The following is a 16,829-nucleotide window of genomic DNA, read 5'->3' as shown; positions in this document are numbered from 1 at the left end:
GAAGTACCCAGATTTGTAACCTGGGGAAAACTTGCTTGGAACTCTACTGAGTTTGCCATAGTGCTAACATGTTTTTTTTGCTTTTTTGAATTGTTGCACATAGCTCTGATTAAGGCTTTGAGACCGACTGAGGTACAGTGGAGTAAAAGGTCTAGCAATCTTTTTGAAGTATGTAAATATTCCAGAATTTCTCTGGTATCTGCAGCCATCAGCTGAAGCATTAAAACAAAATGGCTCAAGCTTCCCAGTGTTACAATTCTGAAGAAGGAAGGCTGTTCTGTCAGAAGCACAGCCAGATCACTGCAGTGCTGGTACAGGCTATTTTGGAACTGCATGTTAATTACAGCATGTCCTTAAAAGGAAAAAAATTAGTAAACTGATGTCACTGGCACGTGACACTGTCCATCATGACACTAACAATGGGACACCATCTTCGCAATAGTGGGAAGAGCTACTTGTCTATTTCCACAGAGAAAGACTTATTCAAATGACTATTTCTGTCACCACTGAGACATGTTTTGTTATTCCTTTTCTAAGGAATAACTCATGAAGACTGGCCACAGCATTGTGGACAGATGCCTAAGAGGTTCAGTCTACTGGCTACTAGCACACACTTTAGCAAGGCATATATAAGAAAAAATAGCTGCAAATCTCAACAATTTGTTTTTTCTCCTTTCTCCTCAATAGGTTTGAGAAACTGGTATCTGACTGGAAGCTACACTGGTGGTGTGTTATGCTGCAGGGCATAGCAGAAACACGCTGGAGCTGGCAGAGGAGGGAACACATCTCAGGACTGTTGCCTGGCAGAGAAGGTGAGACTATACCCTAAGTTTATTAAACCACAGCAAACAAAAATATGGTAGTGAACGCTTTTTCATACTTCTTCTTGAAAGCTGGACTGAACTACTGAAAATATTGGAAATACCTGTTTGCTGGGACCACCGAGACCATCTGAGTGGGAGGATGTAATGAAGTTGCTTAAGGAATACAGAGCATGAGGCCAAAACATACTCTCTGAGGAATTTAAGATTCTGACCCAAATGGTTCAGAAAGCAGGGAGCCTGCCTCTCTATTCCACTATTCTAGAAACTGTTTTTGAAGAAAGCTATTTGTGATATAAGTATTTAAGCACACAATAAGCAGAACGGAGAACGTTTATAGTTGATAGCATGATGGGTTCCATAGAAGAATGATGGGTCACAAAAGTTGTATCAACCTCAAAACACAACAAAGGATGTTGGGGTGACTGCCCTGTTAACTTTTCCACTACCTCTCTTCCAGTTCTGCATATTCAATACATTCTGAGACCTGCTCCTGAGCCAAACCTTTCCTCCTGCTCTGCCTCCATTTAATTAATTGTATAGAATTGATACTGAAATTTTCACTAGCAAGGAAAAGATTAAATTCATTACAATTATATGCCTATTTATATGGAATGATAAGAAAGTGAGGAGAATCACTAAATTACTGAATACTGAAAAAGTAATGTGATATGAACTTTGTAGAGTAGATATGGTAGTAATGTATATCCAAGGGTACTTGCAAATACATACAAATTTTAACCTTATAGCCAACTGCAACGAAGCAAGTTATAAATTCCACAAGATTATGGTGTTATTTATATATATATATATATATATGAATGTATTTTTTAAAAGAAGTTATATCTGCAAGTAATTTTATAGATAAATCTGTAGTTTTACAGACTATTTTTGGATTAAACACAACATGACCCAGTAGACACATACATTTAACATAAAATCAAAGTTTGGCTAATTACCCACAGAACAAATAGTAAAAAATTAAAAAAAATCTAAGTCTTCAGCACATAACACATACTATAAAAAAGCATGAATCAGTTCATTTTTCAAAATTAAATTTCTGAACTTGTCAGTTTATTAGAATGCTAAAAAGCCCAATAACTTTAGATCAGCAATGCTAGATTGGGTTAGAAGAATAAAAAACGGGATGAAGTTGTAAGTCCTTGAAATATAGGCTGACAGTGGGCAAGTGTCATACTTCCCTTAACTACAGAATACAGTAGGACTCAAATGCTTAGAATAACTTATCATCATATGATTTCCTCTTATTATTATTGCTTATTTGATTAGTCATTTCAATCCACACATTATTCGGAGTAAAGGAACAAAGACTGTAGTTTAAAACCAAGCTTTACTGACACATCTAGCAACAGTATCTAGGCTTTTTGCAAAAGATGTTGTACAACCACAAAACCCAAAAGCTTACATATAGATGGTGAGAGGCAGTGCAGAAAAAAAACACCAAAAATCACTACTATTTGATATTATAAAAACATTATTGTAAAGTCCCAAGAGTATCTATAAGAAACCTTCCAAAGAATTATAAACTTATGTTTTTCCCTTATCTGCCAGTTCTACAAATTCAAATTGAAATGTGTCAAGCTATGTTCTTCCAAGTTCACCGGGCATAACTAGTAATAGAAATGGTATAATGAGAATTTCACAGTTCTTCTGAGAATGAATAAACGACAGAATATAGCTCTCTCTAATGGCTAAGTTAGATCCACAGCAACAGCAGAACTGTTAGAAAGAAAATAAGCTATTAAGAAACTGAGTGTAAACTAAGAGCACCTGTTCAGAGCAAGAAGAATGTGACATTCTTTATATGCACTTTCAGAAAAACAAGAACAAAAACATGCTCTGTTTTTTGCCAAGGTTGTGTTGTTTAAAATCCAAGTTATAAAATGCTATCAAGTTACACTTGAAATACAGCACTTGAGTTAGAAAGATAAAACTTCAAAGACTACTTATTCTAAGCTCAGCACTCCAAAATCAAAATAAACACTGCTAAAAATCATGCAAATATGGCCTGGTCAGCAATAGCCTGCGTGTGTGGACAGGGCATACATCTGCTTTATATGCTTTAAAGTCGTGAGCCCTATTAAAAGATTCAGATATTTTTTCCCCTTTCCAGATCAATGTCTGTTACTAGACAGGCACATAGTCTTAATTAAAATAACAGAAAGAAGCTGAGGAGTAGTAAGACACTGTATTCACATATCTGAATTTAGTTTGTTGGCAGGACTCTAAAACAATACATTATTTATGAACTGCATGCAGTTACATGTATGCATATTTTATAGATCTAATATAATGGATCCAATCATTTGGAGGGATTGCAAGAGCTCAGATTAAAGTAAGATGTCACATATCATACCAGATATAAAGCCAAAATTTAATGAGACAAGTAAAGGTCAGAGTAGCAGTACATTGCAGCTTCAACTTGATACCCCCATTCCTCCCTGTTCTTAAGTGTACAACATAACTTTAACTTTAAACACAAAGCAAAACAAAAAGTCAACATAAAAGAATAATTCCGATGCAAAGATCAGCAAACCAAAGGTAAAGGTTATGTTCTACTCCAAAAACTACATGATTGCAATTTAGTTTATCATCTCTAGTCCTCATTTCACAAAGCACCATCAAGCACTTCACAGTGAGTAATGCCCGAGTACTTCAAGTTTAATGCAGAGTTTGAAGTTACTGACACTTCCTAATGGTGAGCCAAGAAAAAAAAAATCTCAACAACCATGCCTAACAGTAACATAGTGCCTCAAAGTCCATTACCTGCATTTCTGTTGATAAGCTGGACTCCAACTGTTTTCTGTATTGTACTGCACACAGGACAACCTTCTACCATTATCCCTCTTTCCCTCTCCCCATTTTTTTTACGGTCTGTCTGTTCTTGACTAAACTTTCTACTCAGAACTGAAGTCTTAAAGGAGAAGGTAATTCTTTCAAGACTACTTTTCCTTAAGGCCTTAGCATCCAATCTGTTCTGGTTACCTGTTCTTTTCCAGATGAACTAATTTAAATTAGCAAATTATTAGCAAATTGCAGATGCAAGTGGACAATGGAAAGCACATTGGTAAGAAAGAAAAATGGGTGGGACAGTAAGGGACACAGAATCAGAGCAACATTGTGATTTTTATACTGTTTTTCTCCTTCCAGATTATTTCCCATCCTCTTAAGCCATTTTGTCTTTTCCCTCACACACTTTTTTCTGTTTCCATTTTCCTCGCTTCTTTCTGTCAGTATTCTTCTCCTCATGTGAATTCATATTTCGAAGACATAATTTGCTGTTTGTTTAAAACTCATTAAGGAATAAGAAAACTCAAATCTTAGTTATCTTTTCCATTTTTATTCCTGTTACAGTCATTTCTGGAATACTTTCTCCTCATTCCTAACTTGACCTAACGGTCAAGCCAAAATCATTTTGACTTCCTCACTCTTTTGAAGATCAACATATGTTCAAACAACATTGATATCCCAGAAGACTCGAATATAAACATCCTATCTCAATGGCTTTATTAGTGTACTTCTTAGGTAGAATTAAATTAATTCTACCCTTTCACCATTTTCAGGGATTAAAACATATAAATATTGTACCTATGAAAACACTTATACAATACACTACACAAAGAAACAAGAGTGATACTTCAGGGTTTCTGGTCCTTATTCCATCCTTATGGCCATTATTTTTCATCTCCTCAATTTATGAATCAGTGTTCTGGACCTCTTTTGCAAGAAAATCGTTTTTTATTTGCTCCTTCCTTTCCCTTTTACAGAGCTTTCGCCCTCCCTGATTGTTGTTTCTTTCTGCTTGCATTACACGTTCAGAAATCTGTCTCCTCCACAGCACTTCCTCAATAATCATAGAACCACAGAATCATAGAATCATTAAGGTTGGAAAAGACCTACCTCCAAGATCATATGGTCCAACCATCCCCCTACTACCAATGTCACCACTAAACCATGTCCCTAAGCATCCTTTCTGTTGTCCTTACTACATCCAAACATTTTTCTTCTTCAACCCTGCCGATAAACCCTATGCACACCCATAATGCACACTTAGGGCAAGAAGCATTCAGCTTTTTGATTCTCACAAACCTCCAACCATACCTTGCTTCTGCATCATGCCATACATTCAAATTCTGTTCTACAGCAAGACAATATTGAAGAAAGTTACCAAAATTCCCTTTAGTATCTTACCTGCCAAAATCTGTCTTTAAGGCTGCACACTTCAGATCTTTCATTTCTGTTAAGTTGCCAGAAAATTCCAAGTAATTCTGCTCTTCACAGCTTGACTGCAGTTCTGGTTAATACTTTGTATACTTTTACAATCTTCATTTCCACTATAGTTGCTGCTTTAAACCTTTAGTTCCAAACCCCATGATTTAAGCCTCATTTTCTTCCCAGTTTTCTTCATAACTCAGAGCTTCTTCCTATTGCTTCTTTCTGTACTTACCATCTCAAATTTCTCACACATGATAAATACAGTACTTCTACGACTACTTTTTCTTTTTTTTAAAAAAAAGTTGTCTTATCCTTCTCAGGAATATTCTCCTCTGTGAAATCTACTCAACAAAGAGTATTCCTATCTTTACAGGCATGACAAAAAAATACATTGAAAGAAATATCCAAAATACCTGAGAACGTTTAACAGAAGTGATGATCACCATACACCATGTAAGCATGCTTATGGACAGTTTCATTTTTCCTTTTGCAACAAATACTTTAAGTTTGCCCACTCATTCTGCATTTGGGTATTTTGGTTTCAGCATAGTGCTGCTTTTCTGACTCTTAAAGAAGCAGATAATTCGAAACAAACACCTCAATGGCCCCCATTTATTAGTTGCTTCTTAAGTTTTTCCCCTTTTCTATTCCAATCATTTAACTAACCATTGTCCAATTTTCCTACTACAGTCCTTAATACACTATTCCCACTCAGAAACAAACTTCTAAAAAAAAGCAGTTGACAGACTTCAGAGGCTGTTTGTTCATTACCCACAATTGTACTCAAACCGTTGTATTCCACTGCGGTCAGTTTTCCAACGATGCTTTTCTTCAACATGCTGTTATTCTTACCAACTTAAAAACTCTCAAACAAAATTTCAAGTTTCTATCTCACTTTTTTATTAGCACTTTTTTTTTTTCCCCAAAGGTATACCTACAAGGTAACGCAAGCTGAGAAGTTGTAATAAGAGTTTTATTCTTGGGATTTCTTCCCTGCTTATGTTCTTGGAGAGAACCTACATTCACTTTGAGTGTTCAGAGCTCTGAACTTATTTATTGTCCCCCTACTTCTCAACCAGCACTCAGGCTTCTTGAATCAATCTTTGCTTTCTCCTGCTGTAAAATATAAAAATATATTTGCAGCAATACTAAATGGAATATGAAATATAAAAAATATTCCAATTAATATTGCTGCAAAATTCCAATTAATATTGCTGCAAAAAAATCTTTCAGAATTTTAATTTTTGGTTTACATTTAAACTTTTCCCCCCATCCTCAAATTTCTTCTTCTGCCAAAGCTTACAGAATAACAACTTCTTTTAAGGTTTCCAGAATTCCCTTTTCTCTCTCTCACCCTCCCATCCCTCATTTTAAAGCCTTTTAGTGATGTTATGTTATTCATGCACAACTGTTTGAAGTTTCAATCATACTTGAAACGAAAACTAGGAGATGACAACCCTTCTGGAAACAAATTCAATTCCAGATGGCAACTGGAGCTGAATGAGGCTCCCAACTCAGAGCCAAGGTAAAGGGATAAAGCTCACTGACAAAATCTCTTCAGCATAAGAAAGGAGTACTGACATATAAACTTCTATGTTTCACTGCTTTAAATCTTTTTTTTTTTTCATTCACACTATACGGGTTCTGTGCACTTCCTAGTGTAATTATTGAACACCTTGACTTCTACACTAAAAGGCAGTTAGGTATTTAAACAGTTTAGAAATAAATTAGCTGAGGTCAAATAGGTCATTTCAAAGAGAGATGGAAATGAAATCCTAGGCTCTTTGAACACTTCAAAGTTAGCAACTCTGAATTTACCATGTGTGTTTGCTTCTAAGCCTCTGCAATCTAGAAGTAAGAATTTCATGACTGTACTAGTAGTTGCAAAACTCCCTTCAAAAAGTTGACCTCTACTCACCTGTCACGGAAGAGATTGGTTGACCCACGGGTCAAGCAACAGTTTACTGACAGAGAATTCATTTAATTACTTGGTTAGAGCTCTTCTGATACAGTTTTGTGTTGCTGATTTTTTAAATATCAGAAGCAAAATTGGCTTGATGACAGAGTAACAAACTAAAAAGCTGTGAAAGCTGTCTGTATTTAAAAAGCATTGCCATTTCAGAATTACAATTCTATATACAATAAAGTGCATGCAATTTAGATTTACTCTATTGAGAAAATGTTTTTCTACAGAAACATTTGACAAGACATTTAGGGTTTATAAACATGAAGACTTCAGTAAAAGACCAGCCGTATTTCCTCATAGAAGCCAGCTATGGTAAGTGCATTGGGAACACATTTAAAGGATCACTCTCTTTTCTTCATAACCTTCCCACCGCACTTGCACATTAGAGTACCTGCCATAAGCAAATATCAGACAATTTTGGTAGTTTGAGTCCAACTCTGAAATAATAAAAGCAGCAACTATTTTGTACAAAGAAGCAGCAACCACTAGTCTAATACTTTTTCCCTTTTTATTGGTGGTGGTGGGGAACCTTTGTTAATTCATAACGTAATTTCTTCCAAATGTTCATTTAATGTTATCTGGCAGTAAGTTTTAATTATATAGGAAGTGTGGAAGTTAATAAGCCAGGATCATTAACAAAAAGGTTATAAATACAGTTTGTATATTTTTAATTATAGGATTTGTACATCTATCACACAATCTAAAAATATACACACAAGTATATACTTTATATACTTCTATACAAGTTTATACTTTTATATGAGTATTTTGACGAAAGGCATGTTTTACCTGTAAAAAAATCTAACTATACCTCAAACCCAATTCATCATTACTGTTCTTCATCGTACTAGCTAGAAAAATTATCCTTTTATAAAAGAAGCTTTGCCTTTCAATCCTTTATGGACAAGCTTCCAAGTTCCTACAGGATAAATGTGGTTAGCATCACAGAATAAGAAGGTCCCTTTTAGCCCGCACCAGGTCAAACAGTGCACTTAAAGCAGGGCCAACCTCAAATTTAGATCTAGTTGCCTGCGGACTCATTTTGGCCCGTAACAGAAACCTCCATGGACAGTGATCAAAGCCTTTGCTAAGCAAACTGTGTTTAACCATTCTCCTTGCACTTTTTTTCCTTACCATGGCAGGCCTCCTCACTGCACCTAGGGACCTTGTCCTTGCCTCTTTGCTCTTTTGCTGTACATCTATGAAAAAGGCCTGGCGCAATCTTCCTTAAAAGCCTTCCTCCGCCCCTCCCCTTACCCTTTTTAGGCAAATTATGGTTTTAACTGTAACCTTAAAAAAAAGTATGTGAAAAGAGTGAAGAGTAAAACTTCAAAATTGATCATGTCAAAGATATACCAAAAAACATACTCTGGGAAACACAATCACACTAATACATTGAGTAGCACTCATTACAAACATAGGAGACAGCACAGAGCATCAAGTTAATTCCAACTCAATATTTGAAATAATCAATTATTTTTAAGGAAGAACAAACCTGGGCCACTTTAACAGAATTCTGAGTAGAGCCACCAGCATGATATTCTACTTTGAACTTTTTCACAAGTTCTTCAAATCTGTAAAAAAAAAAAAAAAAAAAAAAAAGAAAGAAAAAAAAGGAGGGGGGGGAGTTAAACACTACAATTTCTTTTGCAATAGAAAATACAAAGAGCAGGAGATGACATCATGTTATTTGCAAACAGGAAATTCAGATCCATTAGCTGTTATACTTGGTACAAGCTGGAAACATTATCTAGACTTGGTCCAAATAAGAAAGCAGCATGTGACTGACCTGAGTACTTTACCTTAAAGTTGCAAGTAGAGTAAATAACTGAAACAAACATTATCTGAAGCAAAAGTGTGATTGTAATGAACTTTTAAATTGACAAAAATATATGCTTGAATAAAGGAATATTATGACACACAGACATTCAGATACTCATCCCTTCACATGAACCTAGAAACAATGTGATGTTAAGTGAGAAGAAACAGCTGTGCTGTGTTTCAAGTTTTCATGTGAAATACTGCGTTTTGACAGGTGAAGGACTTCTGTGAACAAATCTAGCACTCTGTTAGAAAAGGCAAGCATCTCCTGATGAGCTTTCAAATTTTCAAGTCATACTGCTATGAAAGCATTGCATTTTCTGGTAGCATATTATTAGGTTTGAACAACAAAAGGAAACTTGAACTTTTCAGGGAAATATCTACCCTTGTATTTCAGATCAAACTTAAGAGTTGAGACCACCCAGATAAAATTCTATCAGACACTCCTCCTTGCCTAAGATACATTTTGCATCTCAGATCACAGTTCACCGTATCTTGAGAATCAGCCTTTTCTCTAGTCACAGGATATAGAAAAGACAAGTGTCACAGGAAAGGAAACCAGAATAAAGGAGTTGGAGAGACTGCAGGGAAGCTGAGCACAAATACCACATCATGCCTTTAAGTTCCAAGCATGCTTCAAAATGAATGGATTAAGTAACTGGATTGACAACCTCAGAAGACATTAGACTCAGGAGGAAGCACTCCTGCAGGCAAACTAAAAAGTTTACTGTAAAAATCCGTTTGCACACTTGAGGGTCAAAATGACCTTGAGATCAATCTTAATTAATAGCATAGTTTTTTCCTCGAAGTCCTTTAACACTAGATGCTTAACTTTAACAATGAAGCTTGCCCAGTTAGGTAAACTACTTTATTTCAACATAGTTTATTGTATTTAACTCTATCATCTCTTAAAACAATGACATCTTTATTTCAGACACAGTAAAATTGAATACTACCTGCCAACCCTAGTTCTCCTCCCCATAGCCTGAAAAACCTTATAGCATCTGAACAATGGCTTTGGGGACAGATTTGTCAAATAATGACTTAATTTAAAGGGTTTTGGTTTTCAATACCATATTACTCATAAGAGCATTTTTATTTCTACAATACTTCCTATTTACAATGTTTGAATAATGAGCCTCTCACCCTAGCAAACTACCGATGGGCAGGCAATTAGAAAGAACCAAGAATTAAATTACTACATATGCTTTTCACAGTTATCCACACTACTAATTATCCACCAATTCTATGTCAAGCAATTGAAACCTCAAATGATAGCAACTAGCTGAGAGGGGAGAAAATAACAAAAACAACAAGTCTCATAACAATTGCTTCTCAAAGACATACAAACCATCATGAACCAATTAAGTATTTTGACAGTATTTTTTCTTAAATTTAATTGACCTTTTCAACCAATTTGAGTGTGTGCTGCCCAAATCCCATAGTTATTTTTGCATTTTTATTCATCGACAAGCATACTAATTAGTACTTTAACTCCTTTACCTAAAGGCATCTAATGTTTCTATGTCTGTATTATACAGTGGCACTTTAAACTTATGCATTTAGTATACTTTAATGGATGACATACAATAGAAGCTCTGATTTACTTGGCTATGTATTTAAATATTTCATTTTGCAGTTTGAAGAAGCATCGAAATAAATAAGCGGTATCTGAATATGGAAGAAAACGATGGAAAGAAATAGCCTTAAAATACTGTTCTGAATGCCAAGATTTCAAGGTGACAGCTATACGATCAAAGAAGCAACCTCAACAAATTATTTTACAGTTGTACAGTTATTAACAGAAAATGAAAAAATGACCACTGCCTTCTGCTATTTCAGACTTAATGTTAAAAGGCCTAACTCCTTTTCTTTGAATTAATATAGTAACTCAACACCTCTAAAGAACCATTATATAAAATGGAACAGGGTTCATAAAAATGCAAGAAAAGCACTTTTGCTGATCATTTGCTATGACCTATCAAAAGAACAATATAAATGGTGTTGTTTTAACCCACAAGAGGCTGATAACCAAGTCATATCACATATGACCTCAAAATTAAGACTGCCAATAGCTTTTTATCTTAAGTATATGAAAATTTACACATTTTTCAAAATGTCAGTAGCTGGCACAGGAAGTGTGGGAAAACTGACTTTGCCATTATCTGTTTTATGTCTGACCTGAAAAGACAAGACTGTGTCACACCAGCACGCTTCAGAAACACGGTATTTGCTTTTATAAAATTCTCTGTTTTAAGGAAGGAGATTCAAATGGAGAAACTTCTGAGGCCTGCGAATGCTGAACAGAGCTTGCGTGTGTGCTTCAGGAATAAGCTGTTATCACACGTAGGGTAATTCAAGAAAATTAGAACCTTATGAGCTAGACTGAATAATATTTTTGTTTCGTGCCCTACAGCTGTTGGTCTTTCTGAATATTTCTTAAGGGTCTGCTACATCTGAGAACTGTGACCTTTCGCCTGACCTAGCAACATATTGTTACCTTAAATAACAGAATAATAAATTCCGCCATCAGCACCATAGAGGGGGCCCCTGTTTTTGGATGTGTTGACCACACTACAACATACTTAAACAAAAAAATGTTTACGTTTGCAACAGCATGTGTTTTCAGCTGTGATACTGTTGATCAACTCTAGCACTGACTAAGGAGGATATGTTAATGTTTTGCTCAATTATACTGGAGACAATAGCACTTCTGTCAGTTGTTCCCTCCCCCTTTTAAAAGAAAAAAAAAAGATTGACTCCTTGAACTTGATGCTGAAAGGTGAGCCTTTTCAGTAACCTGACTTCTGAGAGAGCTAATGCCTATGAAAAGTATGAGAAGGCAACTGAAGAAGCTGTTATATAAAAAAATCAGTAAGAACAGAAACAAGTTGGTTTGTTTTTTTTAAAACAAGTTACACCTCCTTACACTACAGGAGATGGAGGCTTATTTCTAGAAGGCATGGATGGCTCTTACAGATGCCATATTGTGGCCTCAACCAAACCAGAGCCAGCTGTTAGGACATCCCCCCAGCGAGTCCTCCTTTCTCCCTCCTTTTTCATCACTGCTGACAGTTTCACCACCCTGCCCATCATTCGCCCATTCCCAGCATCCCTCTCCATCTCTCTGGGTCCTCTTCCCAAACCTGCTATTCCTTCTTCTAGCATTTCTTAAGATGGAGCATTTCATTTCTCATACTGAAAAACTTGCTTATCTCTGTATCTAACTGCTTCAGACAGAAAAGTCCCAGCGTGGTGGCTCTCTCTCAGCTCTCTCTTTACCCCTCTCCTAGCCCCCTTCTCAGCCACTTGAAGCAGAAGCTGCCCCCCAGTCCCAAGGCCCCGCAGAGCATTACAGCACTCCGCGCACCATCCTTCATTTCGCATGTTCACATCTACAACAGCCCCGGGGCGCAAAGCAGTCAACACAAATACCTTTTCTCTCAGTAACCCATCATACCATCCAAGGTCCAGTTACTAGCATTTTCTATGAATATTAGCCCACCTACTTTAAATCTTCCTTCAGACCACCTTTCACCACAATGTCTACAGAAGTCATCAGCAAGGCTGGGTGATTTCCTGAGGCTATTCTCCAGCCTAATAACTGGCAATCCTCTCCTGGATCGATACCCATCTCTTGTGGCTTGCTTCATACACCGAGTCCGAAGCTGTTTTGAGCTTGGACTGTCTGCTTGTTCTATGCTACATGACGACAAACAGTCATGTTTGGCTCACCATGCTTTCAAAACCAAGCTGGTAAAAAAAATAAGCACATAAAACACACCCAACAACTGAACGCAGACAACCTAAGGAAATGGAGTGATAGTAAGGAAAATTAACAGCCTTACCTTTTTTTTTTTAATTTTATTTTTAGACATATTAGTCTACAAAGCAACTCTTTCTCAAGAATTAAATGGCCATAGATTGCCAAAATTTAACTGCCAGACCTCTGGGAAAAACACTTCTGATGCATGTCAGCAGCTAGTTATCTGCAAGAGGTAGACAAATGTAAACTCTGGTTTTTCCACTGCGGTATGCTGCCCTGGATATCTTTTGATAGATCATCTTATTTCCTAAGATATAGACAACAGCATACATCAGCAGAAAAAAATCAGCTACACAAAAACATCTAGAAAGAAGGGAAAATTAATTTTTGCCCTTTTTGCTTCTGTCTGCCAGATAACATGAACATAAGGAAAAAATCTGGTTATTTTGAATAATGCTAATACAGTATTTCCAGTGGGTTGTATACTTTTGTTTGGTATTAGAAAAGCCTTCAAAAACATTAAGATGGAAATCTCTCAAGTAATCAAGCAAAGGCTGCAAGTTGCACATAACTCTTCTATTTCTTTGGAGGTAGGTTGGGACTTGGGAGGAAAGCTTTGCTAATACCTCTAGAGAGGAAGGTAGTCTAGGATTTGGTTTACTTTCAAGCTATTGGATGAATTTTAATTAGATTTTAATTAAAAATCATAATTAATGGTGATTTTGACACATTTCCCAGATATTTATTTTTAGTTGCAAGAGGAGGTCATATTAAGATATGGCTGTAGCTGAAGTGTTCAGCTGTGAGGAGAACCAGACTAATACGCTGACAACTAGATGTTTGATCCTTTTAATTGCATTTTTTTAAAAAATCTACTTAAATCTTCACATTAAGTAACCTGTGACAGAATGTCTATGAAATCACTTCATAAATTAAGAAAGAATTATGTGAGCGAACATCATGCTATACAACCTGCTTTCATAATACTAAAAGATCAGTAAAACTACATAAGAAATTCCAAATATATACATATATATATATATATTTTTTTTTTTTTTAAAGAAAGTCTCCAAGAAATAAATCAACAAACAACTACACAATGCCAAACCTGCAACCTGATTGCTTTGCAGGGCACGACAGAGGTAGTTACACATACATCTGGACAAGCCTGTCGTCTGTCACATTCTCCGTTTCATCAGAGCCTGGGCCAGTGCCAGCACGATGCAGGCAGCCCCATCGCCAGGCAGATGGGGCACACATTGTAGCAAGACAGCTACAACAAGACAGCTCCGGTCGGCATTCATAGGCATGCTCAAGCCCTCATAATTTGATCCTAAGTGAAATTTAATTCTCATTTAAGGAAGAGGTCTACTCTCAAGATTCAAACACTGTACCTAAACCACAAAATAGTGATTTTTTAAACAGAGAATACTGCAGGACAAATACTGTGGGTAAGAAGAAATGCAGTTCATACTTTAAAGAGTGTGCCTAATTTCTCGTAATTGTACAACTCAACGTTCAAAGTTTAAATCCTATATAGGACATATATATATGTATGAATTATTTCATCCCTAGTCTTTGACAAATAGCCTGTTAAGATTGAGATGCAGATATAATTGGTTGTTCTGGCTTAAAACTGGGCCTGAAAAAACAAAAATATTACCTTTAAGAAATGAGGTACAATCACAGAGGTACATGGCAAAGCTTTGTAACAGCTGCTTGGCAATGCCTGACTTTACCCAGACCTAGTTCTTCTCCTTATTAGCTTGGCAGAGAATTAAAGAGTTCAGGACTGGGTAGGGGAGTAGAGGGGAAGAATGAAACATGCTAAAAAGGAAGTACTGGAGACAGGTTAGCACCACAGACATTCAACAACAGAAAGCTAATGTGTTACGAGTATGACTGCTACAATTCAGTATTGCAGATTATCTTATTTTTCTCTTATATTTACAAAAGTTCAGTAAACAGTGACTCTTCATGGAATTATTTACTGTTGCAAACTAGAATTTCACATAAAGTATTTTCCTAATCACCTCATCCAAACAAACAGCAAATGAAAAAAGCCAGTAATTCCAACCAGGTTAGGATTATGAGTACCAAATGTTAATATATGAAAGAAGAAAAAAATGCATAGGCAAATTGCTAGATTCATAGCTTTGAAATATTTTACCACAAATGTTAGTGAGGTTGAAAAAAATGCACTTAAATGTCAGTTTGATAAAAGCCAAAAGAACATTTTCCACATGTGTTTGCATTTAGGCATATTGAAACAAGATGGAAAAAGTAACAGTCATTCAAACGTAAGGTTAAAACATCGGCTCTTAAGGATCATGATTTAAAGACATTTCTCAAAGTATTTTTTTTCCTTTTCTCAGCAAAGAGTCAGGCAAATTTATGCAAGTGTTCGTGAAAAGACCCTCTTATTCCAGATTATCTGGATATCTTCCCTCTACTTTATCTCAAAAACATACATGATTATACCCAGAAGCATCAGCCACCACAAGGCAAGTTTTACTGTCGATATTTCGAAACACTGTAGGAAAATGAAAAGAAAAACTATACCTCTAAATTATTAAAAGATTAAATTTCTAAATGTTGCTGAACACCACAGATATGTTTACACAGAGTTCATTCACAAAACTTAAAATATGTCTATTATCACAGAATCATCTAGGTTGGAAGAGACCTCCAAGATCATCTAGTCCAACCTCTGACCTAACACTAACAAGTCCTACACTAAACCAGATCACTAAGGGCTACATCTAAACGTCTTTTAAAGACCTCCAGGGATGGTGACTCCACCACCTCCCTGGGCAGCCCATTCCAATGCCTAACAACCCTTTCAGTAAAGAAGTTCTTCCTAACATCCAACCTAAACCTCCCCTGGCGCAACTTTAGCCCATTCCCCCTCGTCCTGTCACCAGGCACGTGGGAGAATAGACCAACCCCTACCTCGCTACAGCCTCCTTTAAGGTACCTATAGAGAGCGATGAGGTCTCCCCTGAGCCTCCTCTTCTCCAGGCTAAACAACCCCAGTCCCTTGTAAGACTTGTTCTCCAGACCCCTCACCAGCTTGGTCGCCCTTCTCTGGACTCTCTCGAGCACGTCCATGTCCTTCTTGTAGCGAGGGGCCCAAAACTGAACACAGTACTCGAGGTGCGGCCTCACCAGAGCCGAGTACAGGGGGACAATCACCTCCCTCGACCTGCTGGCCACACTGCTTCTTATACAAGCCAGGATGCTGTTGGCCTTCTTGGCCACCTGAGCACACTGCTGGCTCATATTCAGCTGCCTATCAACCAGTATTCCCAGGTCCTTCTCGGCCAGGCAGCTTTCCAACCACTCATCTCCCAGCCTGTAGCGCTGCATGGGATTGTTACGCCCCAGATGCAGGACCCGGCACTTGGCCTTGTTGAACTTCATACCGTTGACCTCAGCCCATCGCTCCAGCCTATCCAGATCCTCCTGCAGAGCCTTCCTTTCCTCGAGCAGATCGACACACGCACTTAGCTTGGTGTCATCTGCAAACTTACTGAGGGTGCACTCGATCCCCTCATCCAGGTCATCGATAAAGATATTGAAGAGGACTGGCCCCAGTACCGAGCCCTTGGGGACTCCACTAGTAACCGGCCTCCAACTGGATTTGGCTCCATTCACCACAACTCTTTGGGCCCGGCCATCCAGCCAGTTTTTAACCCAACAAAGCGTACGCCAGTCCAAGCCACGAGCAGCCAGTTTCTTGAGAAGAATGTTGTGGGAAACGGTGTCAAAAGCCTTACTGAAGTCAAGGTAGACCACATCCACAGCCTTACCCTCATCCACCAAGCGCGTCACTTGGTCATAGAAGGAGATCAGGTTCGTCAAGCAGGACCTGCCTTTCATAAACCCATGCTGACTGGGCCTGATCGCCTGCTTGCCCTGCAAGTGCCGCGTGATGACACTCAAGATAATCTGCTCCATGAGCGTCCCTGGCACTGAGGTCAAACTAACAGGCCTATAGTTCCCCGGGTCTACCCTCCGGCCCTTCTTGTAGATGGGCGTCACGTTTACTAGCCGCCAGTCAACTGGAACCTCCCCTGATAGCCAGGACTGCCGATAAATGATGGAAAGCGGCTTGGCCAGCTCCTCCGCCAGTTCGCTCAGTACCCTCGGGTGGATCCCATCCAGCTCCATCGACTTGCATACATCCAAGTGCTGTAGCAGGTCGCCAACCATTTCC

General features: G+C 37.7%; 1 protein-coding gene across 3 annotated transcripts in view; it reads right to left on the bottom strand.

The window, feature by feature from the left end:
• Positions 1 to 16,829, bottom strand: part of ADK (adenosine kinase) — a 293,147-nt gene that overhangs the window by 204,249 nt on the left and 72,069 nt on the right. For all 3 annotated transcript variants that reach the window (XM_083845222.1, XM_083845221.1, XM_083845223.1), the window contains exon 4: positions 8,519 to 8,597. In XM_083845222.1, coding sequence (XP_083701348.1) covers positions 8,519 to 8,597 — 79 coding nt within the window. The remainder of the gene's footprint in view (positions 1 to 8,518; positions 8,598 to 16,829) is intronic.

The sequence above is a fragment of the Anser anser genome (genome assembly GCF_964211835.1).
Source record: "Anser anser genome assembly, chromosome: 7".
Taxonomy (NCBI): domain Eukaryota; kingdom Metazoa; phylum Chordata; class Aves; order Anseriformes; family Anatidae; genus Anser; species Anser anser.
The sequence above is the reverse complement of the archived record's forward strand: the minus strand, read 5'-3'. Positions and strand labels throughout refer to the sequence as shown.